At 44.7% G+C, this 18,658-nt stretch overlaps 1 protein-coding gene across 9 annotated transcripts in view; it reads left to right on the top strand.

Moving 5' to 3' along the window:
* The window catches only part of CACNA1E (calcium voltage-gated channel subunit alpha1 E), a 1,569,892-nt gene that overhangs the window by 1,314,211 nt on the left and 237,023 nt on the right, over positions 1–18,658 (top strand). For all 9 annotated transcript variants that reach the window (XM_063939782.1, XM_063939783.1, XM_063939786.1 and 6 more), the window contains 2 exons: positions 408–560; positions 5,700–5,878. In XM_063939782.1, the coding sequence (XP_063795852.1) occupies positions 408–560; positions 5,700–5,878 (332 nt within the window). The remainder of the gene's footprint in view (positions 1–407; positions 561–5,699; positions 5,879–18,658) is intronic.

Genomic DNA, 18,658 nt, shown 5'->3' with positions numbered 1-18,658 from the left:
CTTTAATTTAGTGTATGATGTGCCCTGCTCAACAACTGCATCATACAGTATAAATATGTCACTCATGAAAGTTGTTCTTCTATTAATATATAGATTATTTAACAGAAACTAACTCATAAATTAAATTAAGCAATGCAGAAAACAAGTGTATACTATAGTCTAAAAAACTTGTACCCAATGCATATGTTTAAAAGGCAGGTAATGTACATGTGTAATAATAATGGCATAGCAGTTTATATTAGATATATCTCTGGAATTATTTGATCAAGAAACCTTTTTCACATGTTAATTGTGCAGCTTATACAACATGTAGAAGTAAAATATTTGATATGATTGTATGAGCATTTTCTGTAATGAATATCATATAGGCAGATTTTCTGTTGACTGTGTTTTCTTTCATCCTGCAGGTTTACAGATTGTCTTGAAATCTATAATGAAGGCGATGGTGCCCCTGCTTCAGATTGGATTGTTGCTTTTTTTTGCTATTCTCATGTTTGCCATTATCGGACTTGAGTTTTACAGTGGCAAGCTGCACAAAGCCTGTTACAGGAATCAATCAGGTAGCATCTATTTGTCACATGACCCTGGTGTCTTCTGTTTGTCTATGACCTTAGACAGTAATGCCTGATACACACCTCCTGAATAATGGATCGGCCGACTGCCTGATGGGCTGATCAATCCAACTATTCAGTGAGAGTGCTGTGCTACACAAACGATATGTGCACACACATTTTCCAAACCGCCGCCCGACATGCCTGGTCACAGGAACCAGCAGTGATGTCATTCTTGGTGATTCCTGTGGCCTGCATATGGATCAGTTAGTTGGTAGCAATGCTCACAGACAGATGCAACTATATATTGGGTATCTGCCATGCTACACAGCCATCGTGATATGTCTGTGAGCAATATCGTTCACAGACATATCGAGTGTACACATGAGCCAATGGCTGGGACAAAATATCATTTGTTGGCTGTGTGAATGATATATCGCATAGTGTATACCCAGCCATTAGCTACTGTATCTGCCCTTTTGTCTTGTAAATTTCCAACACAATGGCTCCCATAATAAATTACAAAACACCAGACAGTGTAGAGACTATGGGCCCGATTCAGACCTGATCGCTTCTCTGTGAATTTGCAGAGGTTTGCGATCAGATAGTCGCCGCCCAGACAGAGTGAATACCCGCCCCGTGCAAGTCTGCATACGCTGTGTGAAACGTTTTGCAATAAACGCCGGTCAGCTGCAAATCCGTTCGCAACCCACTCACTATCAAATGATTTTTCCTGTCTGTGCAGTCTGTGTGTAACCCAGGACCTACTCCTCCAGTGCGATAGAAACAGGCTGTTCAGGACCAGAGCTGATGTCACACACCCTCCCTGATAACGCTTGTGCACACCTGCATTTTTCCCGACACTCCCAGAAAACGGCCTCTTACCACCCCCAAACGCCCGCTTCCTGTCAATCAACTTGCGTACGCCTAGCGATAAAAAAAGACACAGGATTTTTTCGCTGTTTGGCTTTGCACGTGCGCACTAGGACCCATACACATACGCAGTTGATCGATAATCGGCCGCCTTGCGAATTCGCACAACATCGATCAGGGCTGAATTATCCCCTATAACCGTAGCCTTTTTATTGATTTATCATTACAAAGGAAGGTCGTACGGAACAGCCAAATTGCTCTGGTAGTTAAGTATTCGTCCCCGCAAGTTGGATATTTAATTATGAGGGGGACACATGGTCCCAGATAATCTATAAGCCCCAATATGGATACTGCTGAATACTTTCCATTTATAGACAATTTGTATTATCATGACCTGATAAACATCAATGTTTTAGAGATACTTTTGTAACTCTTACCAGCTTTATGCAAATCAACAATTCTTATTCTTATGTCTTCTGAGATCTCATACGTTTGAGGCATGATTCACATCCAGCAATGCTTCCTGTGCATTGCAAACTCAGTTGGTGGTATTCAGTTCTTTTCACCCCCTACCACACCCGTTCTGTTTCTGCTTACCGGCGTTGTATAATCATTCCCCCCCCCCCCCCCCCCCCCGCCTCATGCCGTGAACATCTCAGCTTTGCTTGCATACTGCCATCACGCTACATCCCGCTTGCCAGAACCTCGTGTCATCTGTCTGTCGCCCCTCCCAACTAGATCTTCAGATCTAAGCGCTCTTCTCGACACATTTCTCTCGCAGCTCTCCCATACTCAACGACCATCTTTACCCTGCTAGTAAAGGCTCCTCTCCATCTATGGCCACCAGCCCCTAGTAGTACGATGATCACTCCCTCAATACTTACATCTTAGCTGTATTATGTCTTGAGAATTGTGGTGCTCTGTTACCTGTACTCTATTTCTATTATTTATTTACTGTAATGCTATGTTTTGTCTCCCTGTACTGTCCTTTGTACGGCGCTGCAAAACACATGTGGAGCCTTATAAATAAAATGTAATAATAATAATAATAATTTCGGCTCGCTACCCTCGGAGTAGCAAGGGTGCCCAATCCTTTACGCAGCTAATCCTAGTTACCATGGACGCAATATGCGCTATAACGGGGATCACTTTAGAAAGGAGATTGGCGTGATATATCATTTGAATACCGCCCAATGTGTGTGAGTGGTTTTCATAGGGCAGGCCAACTCTAACCAACACCTGCAGTCTTGGCTCATTGGTTGGTCTCCAGGTGAGCTAATTCCTGATGGCATGTAGTCATTATACTAGGGGTTCACATACTTTCTCTATCCTATTCTTTGCATGTTAAAAATATGTATTTAATAGGGACAAGAAAAGACTATAATTTGTGTTTCATTAGTATATGTCCTCTGTGTTTGTTTATTCCTGTGACTTACATGAAGATCAGATCATATTTTGGAGCTGATTCAGAGTTTGGAGCAAAAAAAAAAAAAGGAGCATCTGTGCACCTTGGCGAAACCGTGCTCCGCTGCAGATGGGGTAGATGTAATATTTGCAGATAGATTTAGATTTGGGGCAAATCCTAGCTCAGATCTAAATTGCAGTATAAAAATACAATTGTCCAACATGTGTGGGCTACATGCAAAAGCAGCCAGCATTTACCCTGCATGTAAAATCAATAAATGTATTTGCACACCTTACGTTACAATATGGTTTGTTCAGGTGTGCTGTTACTCCTTTTTTGCTTTGCTCCTAATTCTCAATCAGCCCCTTTATGACCAATTTATGCGGAAATCCCTCTAATTCCAAAGCTTCACATACAGATGGCGCCATGCTCATTGAACATGGCTACATCGCAGGCATGGGCGAACGGCGGTACACTTTGAATGGGAGACATTTGTGTCTATGACGCACGTGCGCACTGTTTGCTCCCGGCAGTCCGCCTCGCCGGGCGCGCCCAGGTACAGACGGAGCCACAATTAGCATGGCTCCATCTGTACAGTACTTTTTCTTACCACTCTATGGCCCTCATTCCGAGTTGATCGCTCGCTAGCTGCTTTTAACAGCAGTGCACACGCTAGGCCGCCGCCATCTGGGAGTGTATCTTAGCTTAGCAGAATAGCGAACAAAAGATTAGCAGAATTGCTACTAAATAATTCCCTGCAGTTTCTGAGTAGCTCCAGCCCTACTCCTAGACTGCGATCACCTCAGTCCGTTTAGTTCCTGGTTTGACGTCACAAACACGCCCTGCGTTCGGCCAGGCACTCCCCCGTTTCTCCAGCCACTCCTGCGTTTTTACCTGGCACGCCTGCGTTTTTTAGCACACTTCCTGAAAATGGGCAGTTTCTGCCCAGAAACACCCACTTCCTGTCAATCACACTACGATCACTCGAGCGTTGATAAAACGTCGCTTGAGCTTGTGTAAATCTACAAATCTACAAAGTTTTGTGTGAAAGTACTTAGCGCATGCGTACCATGGGGGTAATTCTGAGTTGATCGCAGCAGGATCTTGGTTAGCAGTTGAGCAAAACCATGTGCACTGCAGGGTGGCAGATATAACATATGCAGAGAGAGTTAGATTTGGGTGTGGTGTGTTCAATCTGCAATATAAATTGCAGTGTAAAAATAAAGTAGCCAGTATTTACCTTGCACAGAAACAAAATAACCCACCCAAATCTAACTCACTCTGCGCATGTTATATCTGCCTCCCCTGCAGTGCACATGGTTTTGCCCAACTGCTAAAAAATTTCCTGCTGCGATCAACTTGGAATTACCCCCCATGTGCATGTGCATTTTTGCCATTTTTTCACTTGATCGCTGCACTGCGAAAATCAGCAACGTGCGAACAACTCGGAATGACCACCTATATCCACTCCAAAATCCGACAATCTATGTTCATATGATTGCTGTTTATCAATTCACAATGAGCCACTAGTTTTGCAAACATTATTTACTTTGTACTGTATAAACAGTTTCAATTACATTTCCTTTACTATATCACTGTCACCTATACAGTGTTGGTAACACATTAAAGAGGAGCAGATATTTTGAACCACTGATACCTTATTTTGTCACTAGTCTAAAGGCCCATACACACTTGCCGATAAAATGAGCAACGTTGCTTATTTTCCCGCTCCCTGAGCGACGTTGCTTATTTTATCGGCAAGTGTGTATGCTGCCAGCGACGACCGATGCACGGCCACGCGGGTCGGCAACGATCGTCACTGTCGGCAGTGCATGCATGCAGGATCTGGACTGTCGTCCACGACCTGCATGCAGGGCTGGTGGAGGCGTGACGTCACTGAGCGATATGAGCGGTCATATAGCTCAGTGTGTACAGTCGTCCGCTGACCGGCTGGCCCCGGAGGGGAAACATTAGACGACGTCGCTCACAGAGTCTAATGTGTACGGACGTTTAGAAAGTCAGTAGGCTGCTTCCACTCGCGCACACGGGGGGTTTCCGAGTACATGGAAACCCACCCTGATGAGACAAGTTTTTTATTTTTGAGACGGAGACTGCAGTGTCTCCGTCTCAGTAAAAGCCGCGTTCGCGACCGCGGACCTGCTGCAGTAGAGAATGTCTGGGGGGAGCTCCCTCACACAGTGCCGCTGGTTTGTCCCCGCCTCTTATGCCCTGGTGGTACTGTATGTAAGTATAACATATACAGTATGTATACTGTATATGAAATTTGTATGTATGTATGTATATGTGTGTGCTTGTGTGTTTATATATGTATATATGTATGTATGTATGTATGTATGTGTGTTTGTTTGTGTATGTATGAATGCGTGTGCTAGGTATGTATATGTGTGTGTGTGTGTGTGTGTGTGTGTGTGTATATATATATATATATATATATATATTTCTGTATACTGTATATATGTATTTATATATATATATATATATACACACACACACATACACACACACACACACACACACACAGTATATGTATACAGAGTATATGTATACAGAGTATATATATATATATATATATATGTGTGTACTCTGTATACAGTACATGTATACACTCACACCACGGTGGAAACCCCCCTTACTAAATCCTGCGTTTGCCACTGGCTTCCCTTAAATATTGGTTCAGCTCAGTGTTTTGGAGATGTTTGGAACCATCCATCCAAGTCCTGCATGGTTGCTCATCAGTACATGACATGGATCATGGTTTCTGCAGTGTGGGATTTGATGAGTGAACATTATGGAATTATACATTTTTACACATTTCTAGTTACAATATTTGTGTTCTCTTATATCTGTAGCATGGGAAGCAATGGACCCTCCTCATCCTTGTGGAGTTCCAAGATGCCCAGATGGATATGCGTGCAAGGAATGGATTGGGCCCAATGATGGAATTACTCAGTTTGATAACATCCTATTTGCGGTGCTGACCGTCTTCCAGTGTATTACCATGGAGGGCTGGACCACAGTGCTGTACACTGTATGTAACACTGATGAGTTTTCTTTATTTTTGTTCTTTAACATTTTTTCATTTTTTTTATTACTTTGTATTTATTCAACCAAACACATTTTGCAAATAACAAACCTCTTATGTCTTTCCCTTTATCTGGCATCACTAGTAAAAATGAATTAACAGACATTGTTAGAAATGTCAAGTGTTCAAAAGCTCCAAGCTCTTTTATCAAGAAAAATATTATTGAATTTTGTGAATCACTCAATTTGCAAAAAAAAAATCCTGGTTATCGTTCGTTTTTTCTACAGCACCTCTTCTGTAAATTGCCTCCTGCATATCCAGTCATTTTGGACATCACAGCACTAAGCACATGCAACCAGGGGTGCATAAAGAGATGAGGAGGCCCTTGTGCAGCCTCTGTTTGGGCCACTCTTCTCTAGCCAACAAGGCAATAGACTCTGGACACTAGGGTCACTAGGAGACTCTAGCACTGCCCCAGAGTCTAATGCACATGCGCAGGTCTCCGTAAAAAAGGCGTGGTGGCCATTTTCCTACTACACATGCACAAAATCACTGGGAAAATGTCCGCCGCACCATTTGCCCGGAGTTTTCTGCAGCACTGCTGCTACTGATACGGGACTCCAGAGGGTCAGTATAGAAAAAATAGGTGCAGTGTGTGCGGTGTGGGCCCCTCAGGACCCCGGAGGCCAGTGTGCATCTCACACACTGCACTCATTATAGATACACCAGTGCAGGCAACATACTAGAGGATTAGATAGCCAGTAAGTAAGCAACATCAATACCCAGTACAGAGATGGCTTAAAACTCTATGGGGCCCTAGGCATCATACTAGTAAGGGCCCCTTCCCACCCACGTTTGTAAAAAAATATATATATAACAATGGGCAAGGATAATGTGAGCCCCTCAGAGCATACATAACTTCAGGCCCTAGTTTCCTACTGGTCTGGCTATGATCCAGTTATGAGTTACATTTCTGGTATTTATCAAATTCACTAGATGGTAAGAATGTGTTAGAACATGACAGCTCATGACTAGTGAGCTGCCACTTTTCACTACAGAGTTTCAGCTGGTTGCCTAGCGACCGGAGCACTCATCTGTATGTGCTTCAGCTCTTATGGCCATACACTGTTTTTCATTACATGCTTCTGTGTAAGAAGTCTGTCATAGAAAAGCAATGAGGACCTCATTGGCAGTAAAAGCTTCAGCTGTTGTTGTGCTTCTCTGCTCAAGGACACAGTTGTATTAATTGCACTCTTGTTTTGACCTCTGCCCGTTTTAAGTGGTTTGTTGCCTGACATGACCCTGGATCTGTTTTGACTATGTATTGTGCCTTATCTCTTTTGTACCTTGTAATACAGTTGTCTTAACTCCGATAGTTTACTGCATATTATACATTTTCATATTGTTATACATTTTATTGTTATACATTGTTATATTATACATTTTCATTAGTGTGTCAATATTATGAATTGTAATCACATTAACGGTTTACTCATTATTACCATCTAAACTGTTTATATGTTATATTATACTGGCAGGAAGTACAGGAGTACTATTTACTCTTTAGGTGTCATGTTATACTCACTTGAATATACATTAGCCTAATCTGTTCTTAGTATACACGATGAAATCCTGGTGGAATCAAAGCATTGTTAAGCATATAAAGCATTATGGGAAAGGTGGCTATTATAGTGTAGATGCAACCAAATATTCTGATTCTAAGAATTTAGCAAGTGTTTTACAAGATTAATAACAGAAAGAGGACAATTTCCTCTGGTAATAAGAGACACTTGTGAATCTCTTTAAATGGGTACAAACATGAGACAAACCATCTGAATTGGCCAGTTGGCTTCCCTGCCTGTGCCCTACTGAAAAAGTTCTGCAATGCCAAGAACCATCTTGTTATTCTCCCATTACTCTCTAGATTCTCGGACATCCATTTTAAAGAGACATGATCAGTGTTCAACCTGAATTTCCTTCTCAACAAGTAGTACCGAGAGTTTCTAATGCCCACTCGATCGCCAATGTTTTTTTTTTCAGCAGTGGCATAGTTTCTCTCAATACATTCAACTTTCCACTTAAGTAAGTAAGATGATGCTCTTCACCCTCTTTGTTCTGGCACAGGACTGCACCTTTCCCGACATCAGATGCATCAGTTTGCACAACTTTTAAAGTAAGGCATCAACAGAACTAGTTGGGTACACAATGCTACCTTCAACTGCTGAAAAGCCTTTTCTGCTTCAGGATTCTATTTACCCATAACTATTTTGTTTGACCTTGATAAGGTTCGTCAGTGGTTCAGCAATGGTGACAAAATTGGGTATAAACCTTCTACAATACCCTGTGATTCCTAATAAAACTCACCTACTTATTATTCAGGGGTTGTGGACAATTTTGCATTGCCTCAGTTTGATTAATTTGGGGCTTTATTAACATCTGCCAATGGTGTATCCAAGATAATTAACTTCTTCCACCTTTAAACAACTTTTTTGGGGGGTGTCTGTCAATCTTGCCTAACTGATAGAGTCCAAAACTGCTTGTACCCTGGGTAAGTGGGTTTCGGAATCAGGACTATAGATGATTACATCATCCAGATAAGCAGCAGCATACTGTCAATGGGGCCTTTGAATCCTATCCATCATTATTTGAAAGGTGGTGGGTGCCCCATGTAACCCAAATGGCAACATCTTGTATTGGAACCCTTACAGTGCAGAAAACACTGTATTTTCTTTGGCATTATCTGTTAATGGCACTGGCCAATACCCTTTGGTTAAGTCTAGAGTGGCTAAGTACCTTGCTGTTCATAATCTTCCAAAGTTCATCCACCCAAGGCATTGGGTAGGCATCGATCTTAGACACATTTTTCAACTTACGAATATCATTGCAGAAGTGCAAACTACCATCAGGTTTCATAATAGGCACAATGGGACTTGAGCAGCACTCACTATGTAAATCTTCAACTACATATATCTCCAACATTTTTGTAATTTCTTTAGACACTGAGTTCTGTTGGGCTTCTGGTATTCTATAGGGCTTTAGGTTACCCTTAACCCCTTGGTCAGTGGTTATGTCATATTTAATGACTTTTTTTTACCTAGTTTGTCTGAAAACAAAACTATTTCTTACGGGAAATTCTTTAGCCTTCTGTTGTTGAACAGTTGAGAGGGTTTAGCTATTGTTACTTTGTGAACCATAGGCACTGGGTTTACTGGAGGAACTGGGGTGGCTGACATAGCTAATCTATCCTTCCAAGGTTTTATAAGATTTACATGGTAGATCTGTTCTGGCTTTCTTTTCCCAGGCTGATACATTTTATAATTAAACTCCCCAACCTTCTCTAGGATTTAAAAGGGTCCTTGCTACTTAGTGAAAAGTTTACTTCCTACTGTGGGAACCAAAACAAGCACTCTGTCCCCAGGAGCAAAGACGTATAATTGGGCAGTGCGATTGTACACCTGCTGCTGTGCCTATTGGGCCTGTTCCAAGTGTTCTCTCACCTGCATCTGATAAACATGCTCAATATCAGTTTTATAGGGACTGGATTGTCCCTCCCATGTCTCCTTTGCAATGTCCAGCAATCCCTTTGGCTGTCTCCTGTACAACAATTGAAAAGGTGAAAACAGCCATGCAGGGTTGGAGAACCTCTATAATGGCCAGAAATAAATGAGGCATCAAATAATCTCAATCTCTTCCACCTTTATCCACAACTTTCTTTAGTATGTTTTTTTAAATATTTTGATAAACCTCTCCACTAACCCATCAGTCTGAGGGTGATACACGGAGGTTCTTAACTGAGTAATTTTAAACAGGTGGCAAATTCTTTCATGACTTTTTTTTTATAAATGGGGTACCCTGATCAGCAAGGATTTCCTTAGGTTGACATATTGCGCAATGGTATCACTTCCGGGTATCTGGTAGCGTAAACCATTTTCACCAAAATATATTAATTACAAATCACAAAAACTTATTTACAGTACAATATATAAACTGATCATAAATCTGTCTCGCGGTCTATCTTTTATCTATTGAGTATAATGAGCCAACCTTTATATAATACATATTATCAATTGTATCTAAAAAATAACTGGGCTGATGTACTAACCCTCGGAGAGTAATAAAGTGGAGAAATAAAAACGACCAATCAATCAGCTCTTGTCATTTTTAAAACACGCCCGATAACATGGCAGTTAGGAGCTGATTGGTTGGTACTTTATCACTCTCCAAGGCTTTATACATCTCCCCCAATGTAACATCATGAAGTCACTGACAGTAACAGAGCCTTGGCGAATGATCTGTATAATCAGTGCAGATTAGAAGGCAAGCACAGTGTAAATGTAATTCTCCTGATCAGAGATATGATTTGTAAGCTGTGGGAGTTTGTAGGTTCCTCTCATCACCTGTAGTGACTGCTATGCCCCAGCTGTACTTCCCCAGACAGGTGTACTCTTCTGTAACTACTGTATGTCAACAGGGCTGAATGTAATTGTATGGTGCAGCAGCTTGAACATAAAATACAATTATGTATGCAGTATTGCACTTGCCATGCTGATGAAGTTTTAATGTTTCTACATTGTTGTGACACATTCACTAAAAATATGTAAATAAAATCACCATGGAGTGTTTGGGTAAAACAAGAATAAATTCATAAGAAGTATGGAAGATTGATCCAGGATGAAGAAATACTCTAGTAGCTATCTGTCAAGTTGTATTAATTATTGTATCCATCACAGAACCAATGTCTAAAGCAGGGTGTGCGGTATAGGCCACTCCCGTGCCCATGCAGTGGTGTAGCGTGTTGCCACGGTGCCCCGAGCAAGGATATGTTTCAGCGCCCCCTTCCTGTACTGAATTGGATGCATGTTGCATTTAAAAATAAAAAAATAAAAATATTTCAAAATCCTAAACTGGTGACATGGCCGGTTCTAGACCTTATGGATCTCGAGGCGAAAGTTTTCTTTAGGTGCTCATCATGTTTAAAACAGGGACAGTCCGCGCCGTAGGTGTACAACAAAAATATTGGGGTGTGATTTCATAGGGAAGGGGCGTGGCCACAGAAATGTAGCAATTCAGACTACACCGCACAGTATTGTCCATTATTCACATTACACCACACAGTATTGTCTGTTATTCACATTACATCGCACAGCAGTGTCCGTTATTCACATTGTACCACACAGTAGTACCCCTTATACACATTATGCCACACAGTAGTACCCCCTATACACTTTATGACACACAGTAGAGTCCCTTATATACGTTACACAACATAGTAGAGACAATTATACATGTTATGCCACAGTAGAGCCGCTTATACACATTGCACAGCAGTAGAGACGTTTATACACGTTGCACAGCAGTAGAGACGTTTATACACATTGCATAACAGTAGAGACAATTATACATGTTTATCTACAGCTTCTGACACAGAGAGAGGTGCAGCAGCAGTGTAGAGAGAAGTGCGTAGCAACCGGGGCAGAGACGGGTGCTGCAACAGCCAGGGCAGGGAGAGGTGCTGCAGCATCAATGTAGAGAGAAGTGCTGTAGCAGCCGAGGCAGAGAGGGGTTCTGAAACAGCTTGGGCAGAGAGGGTTGCTGAAACAGTTGGGGCAGAGACAGGTGCTGGAGTAGCCAAGGCATAAAGAGGTGCTGCAGCAGCTGGGGCAGAGAGAGGTGCTGCAGCAGCCGAGGCAGAAAGAGGTGCTGCAAAAGCTGCGGCAGACAGACGTGCTGCAGTAGCTGGGATAGAGAGAGGTGCTGCAGGAGCTGGGACAGAGAGAAGTGCTGCTGCAGCAGCTGAGGCAGAGAGTGGTGTAGCAGGCCAGAAATAACAAGCATAGTTACAAGCAGACAGTGAGCCATGTAAAGAGAACGGGCAGAGCTCCGGCATGTGCCAGCTGTTAGTGTCTCCTGTTGTCACCTCTGGCCTGCCCTGTCCCCTACCTAGTCTCGGAGTCCGAGTCAGTGTGCGCCCCTCTGCTTTTCCTTTTCCTGATCTGCAGATGCCTTTACAGTGTCCCACGGTATATCGGGCGGAGAGAAGGGGGCATGGGGGCGGGAGGGTGACGCGCCCTCTAACTTTTCCGAAGCTCATGCTCCACTGGAGCCACCCTCACTTACCTATGGGCCTATGTACACTTCAAGCCTCAATTTACACCCATTATAGACAATCCACTGCATTTACCTTTAGATAAATTAGCTTTGTACATACTGTATTCAGTATATGATCAGGTGTAACACTGTCTTTGAAAGGTAATGATTACTGCCATATTTATTGAAGCTTGTCTTTTTGCACTGCACCAGATTGCTGTTAAATAACCTCCAGTAACTGTTTTCTGGGTGTTTCTTTCAGCATCAGTTTTGAGTCAGTAAGATTTCAATATATAGCATATGTCACAGCAGACAACCTTTCTGCAGTGCTATCTCTTAAAATTATACATTTTTTATAGTCAGCTTCAAACACACTGTATCCCATCTCTCCATCTATTCCAGGTACACACAGAGTCGGTACTACCATTGGTGCAGCAGGTGCATTGCACCGGGGCCCCTGAGAACTAAAAGGGCCCACGGCTGCCCAGACAAGCAATAACTTATCTCCTGCCCCTACCAGCATACATGCCCCCTGTTCTCCAAACAGTGCAGGACATCGTGCTTGTACCCCTGTCACTCACTGCCTCTCTCTGTCATTCACTGACTCTCCCTGTCACACACTGCCTCCCTCTGTCACCAACTGGCTTCCCCTGTCACTCACTGCCTCTCCCTGTCACCCTCTGCCTCCCGTCACCCTCTGCCTACACCCTACCTTACGCTGTCACCCTCTCCCTGTCACCCATTGTCGTGAAACATATTGTGAAGTTTAAATTATCTTATTCGTAGCGGGTGACCAGGAAGATGCAGTGCCAGATTAAGGTCCTGATGGGCCTGGAGCTGAAATTAATAAAGGGCCTATTATGCGCCGCCTCAGGGGATGTGACCAGCATGATGGGGGTGTGGTCTATGCCATGGGGTGTGGCTAGCACCATGGAGGGCATAGCTACCAACCTTCCTTCATCCACCTCAATCTCCCTCCCCTCATTTCTTATATGAAGCACACACCACCTATTATATTATAAACCACTGAATAAACCCCCCCCCCCCCCCCACAAACTGTGGTTTATTAATAAAATAAATGTTATTGAAGTTAGTAGTACTCTAGGAACAAAAAAAGGCCCAATTTATGTGATTGCAGCTTTTTTGACAATTTTTGGAAACAATGCAAAACCAAAAGTCACGGTGTTTTCGCATAACCAAAACCAGATGACAAATGAGAAAACCAAAACCAGGAAAAATGGTCCGATGCACACCTCTAATCCATACATATATACAGACACACACACACACATATATATATATATATAGTAGTCGAGGGTGGAAATGTTTAAGTGGGGGTATGGAAAAGTGAAGGTAGTAATTATGCGAGCGCGCTCCAAAAGAAGGGGGCGTGGTCCCTGAAAAGGGGGCACGGCCTTCCGGTTAATTTACCACCCCTTATACATACATATATATTTTGCACAACAACAGTAGGACCCCATACTACACGGTATGAGCTGAAATTCACATTAGAGCTCATGGTTTGAGCCGAAATTCACATTAGAGCACACAGTATAAGTCGAAATTCACATTCTAACACACGGTATGAACCGAAATTCACATTATAGCACACGGTAGGAGCCGAAATTCACATTAGAACACACAGAATGAGCCGAAATTCACATTAGAGCACACCGTATGAGCCGAAATTCACATTATGACACATGGAATGAGCCGAAATTCACATTATGCCACATTTGTACATACTCACAGCCACATACAGTATACACACACACACACACACACACACACACACACACACACATTTACACATAAAGCCACATATATACACACACACACTGTTGACTGTTCCCCTCTGCTCACCAGTTGCCAGGTTGCCAGAGTATCACCATATGGGAGCCGGGCAGCTGCGCTGTGGAGCGGGAGCCGGCCTCTTGAGTTGTCATCTGGAGAAAGCCGGAGCTGGGCAGTGGAGCTGTCAGGGAGGCAGGAGCCGGAGCCTTAGCGTAATCAGGCCTCATGCCGGGGAGCCGAACATTGCAGCCGCACTTGTCAGGGGGGCTCAGGGACGGGAGCCGGGCACTGTGCTATTTCAAATCTGCCGCGGCAGATTTGAAATAGTAGCGCCGCTGTCAGCTTCATGCAGCGGCGGCCCGTCGGGGGACAGTGCTTGAAAAAGTGCCGGTGTATACCAGCCTACTTCGAGCACTGTATATATATATATATATATATATATATATATATATTCTGCAGCAAAGGATGCAAGGAAGGCCGCATTTGGGTACAATCAGGCCCAATGAAGAGGGATCGTACCCCCCTCAACTGACCCCAACCCCACATCAGACCGCACCCCCATTAGGGCTGCTTCAATAAACCCCCCACAGTCTTTTCTATTGCCAACATTTATTTATAAAAGTATCAGTGGTGCAAGTAGAATTTTTTTTTACAGGTACTGTGTGCGCGCGCCCCCAAAAATGGGTGTGGCCAAATGCCACATGGGGCGTGGCCAGTAAAATGGGGGGTGATACACATATGGGGGGGGGGCAGATACACATATGACCCCAATAGCGACAGATACACGTTGCCCCACAGTGCCAGATATACATTGCCCCAGAGTACCAGATACACAAATGCCCCCACAGTGCCATATACTGAAATGCCCCCATACTGCCAGATACACAAATGCCCCCACAGTGCCAGATACTGAAATGCCCCCACTGTGCCAGATACATATTGCCCCACAGTGCCAGATATACATTGCCCCACAGTGCCAGATATATATTGCCCCAGAGTGCCAGATACACATTGTCCCAGAGTGCCAGATACACAAATGCCCCCACAGTGCCAGATACTCAAATGCCCTCACAGTGCCAGATACACAAATGCCCCCACAGTGCCAGATATACATTGCCCCACAGTGCCAGATATATATTGCCCCAGAGTGCCAGATACACATTGCCCCAGAGTGCCAGATACACAAATGCCCCCACAGTGCCAGATACTCAAATGCCCTCACAGTGCCAGATACACAAATGCCCCCACAGTGCCAGATACACATTGCCCCGGTGTCAGATACACATTGCCCCAGTGTCAGATACACATTGCCCCACAGTGCCAGATATACAAATGCCCCCACAGTGCCAGATACACATTGCCCCACAGTGTCAGATACACAAATGCCCCCACAGTGCCAGATACACATTGCCCCGGTGTCAGATAAACATTGCCCCAGTGTCAGATATACATTGACCCACAGTGCCAGATACTCAAATGCCCCCACAGTGCCAGATACACAAATGCTCCACAGTGCCAGATATATATTGCCCCAGAGTGCCAGATACACATTGCCCCAGAGTGCTAGATACACAAATGCCCCCATAGTGTCAGATACACAAATGCCCCCACAGTGTCAGATACACAAATGCCCCCACAGTGCCAGATACACATTGCCCCGGTGTCAGATAAACATTGCCCCAGTGTCAGATATACATTGCCCCACAGTGCCAGATACACAAATGCCCCCACAGTGCCAGATACACAAATTCCTCAGTGTCAGATACACATTGCCCCAGTGCCAGATACACATTCCACCAGAGTGCCCCAACCCCCCCGCTCACCGCTGCCTCTGTTGCTGCTGTGTGAGGGGAGGAGAATTGAGGGGCAGGAGAAGCGCTGTGCTGCGCTCTCCTCCCCTCACACAACACACATCTGTATTATCTGCCCATAAAAGTCTAGAATCCTTATATCCTGCCCTGCAAGATCATAACTCATGTGAACAATGTCATTTTTGTCATGTCTTGTGAATAATATAAGATGCATTATGCATTATTTTGTTTCTCTAACGTCCTAAGTGGATGCTGGGGACTCCGTCAGGACCATGGGGAATAGCGGCTCCGCAGGAGACAGGGCACAAAAATAAAGCTTTAGGATCAGGTGGTGTGTACTGGCTCCTCCCCCTATGACCCTCCTCCAAGCCTCAGTTAGGTTTTTGTGCCCGTCCGAGCAGGGTGCAATCTAGGTGGCTCTCTTAAAGAGCTGCTTAGAAAAAGTTTTTTAGGTTTTTTATTTTCAGTGAGTCCTGCTGGCAACAGGCTCACTGCATCGAGGGACTTAGGGGAGAGAATTTCAACTCACCTGCGTGCAGGATGGATTGGATTCTTAGGCTACTGGACACCATTAGCTCCAGAGGGAGTCGGAACACAGGTCTCACCCTGGGGTTCGTCCCGGAGCCGCGCCGCCGACCCCCCTTACAGATGCTGAAGATTGAAGGTCCGGAAACAGGCGGCAGAAGGCTCTTCAGTCTTCATGAAGGTAGCGCACAGCACTGCAGCTGTGCGCCATTGTTGTCACACACTTCACACCAAGCGGTCACGGAGGGTGCAGGGCGCTGCTGGGGGCGCCCTGGGCAGCAATATTTTATTACCTTAAGGCAAAAGAATACATCACATATAGCCATTAAGGCTATATGTATGTATTTAACCCATGCCAATTATCTAAATCCACGGGAGGAAAGCCCGCCGACATAGGGGGCGGGGCTTATTCTCCTCAGCACACAGCGCCATTTTCCTGCTCAGCTCCGCTGTGAGGAAGGCTCCCAGGACTCTCCCCTGCACTGCACTACAGAAACAGGGTAAAACAGAGAGGGGGGGGGCATTTTTTGGCGATATACTGGATATATTTAAGCTGCTATAAGGAACAACACTTATATAAGGTTGTTCCCATATATATTATAGCGCTTGGGTGTGTGCTGGCAAACTCTCCCTCTGTCTCCCCAAAGGGCTAGTGGGGTCCTGTCTTCGATAAGAGCATTCCCTGTGTGTCTGCTGTGTGTCGGTACGTGTGTGTCGACATGTATGAGGACGATGTTGGCGTGGAGGCAGAGCAATTGCCGATAATGGTGATGTCACCCCCCAGGGAGTCGACACCGGAATGGATGGCTTTGTTTATGGAATTACGTGATAATGTCAGCACATTACAAAAATCAGTTGACGACATGAGACGGCCGGCAAACCAGTTAGTACCTGCCCAGGCGTCTCAGACACAGTCAGGGGCTGTAAAGCGCCCTTTACCTCAGTCGGTCGACACAGACACAGACACTGAATCTAGTGTCGACGGTGATGAAACAAACGTATTTTCAAGTAGGGCCACACGTTATATGATCACGGCAATGAAGGAGGCTTTGCATATCTCTGATGCTGCAAGTACCACAAAAAGGGGTATTATGTGGGGGGTGAAAAAACTACCTGTAGTTTTTCCTGAATCAAAGGAATTAAATGATGTATGTGATTAAGCGTGGTTTAACCCAGATAGAAAAATGCTAATTTCAAAAAAGTTATTAGCATTATACCCTTTCCCGCCAGAGGTTAGGGCGCGCTGGGAAACACCCCCTAGGGTGGATAAGGCGCTCACACGCTTATCAAAACAAGTGGCGTTACCGTCTCCGGATACGGCCGCCCTCAAGGATCCAGCAGATAGGAGACTGGAAACTACCCTAAAAAGTATATACACACATACTGGTGTTATACTGCGACCGGCCATCGCCTCAGCCTGGATGTGCAGTGCTGGGGTCGTCTGGTTGGATTCCCTGACTGAAAATATTGATACCCTGGATAGGGACAGTATTTTATTGGCTATAGAGCAATTAAAGGATGCTTTCCTTTATATGCGAGATGCGCAGAGAGATATTTGCACTCTGGCATCGAGAGTAAATGCGATGTCCATATCTGCCAGAAGGAGTTTATGGACGCGACAGTGGTCAGGTGATGCGGATTCCAAACGACATATGGAATCATTGCCGTATAAAGGGGAGGAATTATTTGGCGTCGGTCTATCGGATCTGGTGGCCACGGCAACTGCCGGAAAATCCACCTTTTTACCTCAGATCCCCTCCCAACTGAAAAAGACACCGTCTTTTCAGCCGCAGTCCTTTCGGTCCTATAAGAACAAGAGGACAAAAGGACAGTCATATCTGCCTAGGGGCAGAGGAAGGGGTAAGAGAGGGCAGCAAGCAGCCCCTGCCCAGGAACAGAAGCCCTCCCAGGGTTCTGCAAAGCCCTCAGCATGACGCTGGGGCCTTACAAGCGGACTCAGGAACGGTGGGGGGTCGACTCAAGAATTTCAGCGCACAGTGGGCTTGCTCACAGGTGGACCCCTGGATTCTGCAGGTAGTATCTCAGGGTTACAGGTTGGAATTCGAGAAGTCTCCCCCTCGCCGGTTCCTAAAGTCTGCTTTGCCAACGTCTCCCTCAGACAGGGCGACGGTATTGGAAGCCATTCACAAGCTGTTTGCTCAGCAGGTGATAGTCAAGGTACCCCTCCTACAACAGGGAAAGGGGTATTACTCCACGCTATTTGTGGTACCGAAGCCGGACGGCTCGGTAAGACCTATTCTAAATCTGAAATCTTTGAACCTGTACATACAAAAATTCAAGTTCAAGATGGAGTCACTCAGAGCAGTGATAGCGAATCTGGAAGAAGGGCACTTTATGGTGTCCCTGGACATAAAGGATGCTTACCTGCATGTCCCAATTTGCCCTTCACATCAAGGGTACCTCAGGTTCGTGGTGCAAAACTGTCATTATCAGTTTCAGACGCTGCCGTTTGGATTGTCCAAGGCACCTCGGGTCTTTACCAAGGTAATGGCCGAAATGATGATTCTTCTGCGAAGAAGAGGCGTATTAATTATCCCTTACTTGGACG

Source organism: Pseudophryne corroboree, chromosome 9, assembly GCF_028390025.1.
Source record: "Pseudophryne corroboree isolate aPseCor3 chromosome 9, aPseCor3.hap2, whole genome shotgun sequence".
NCBI lineage: Eukaryota > Metazoa > Chordata > Amphibia > Anura > Myobatrachidae > Pseudophryne > Pseudophryne corroboree.
This window is presented reverse-complemented; position numbering and strand designations above follow the sequence as displayed.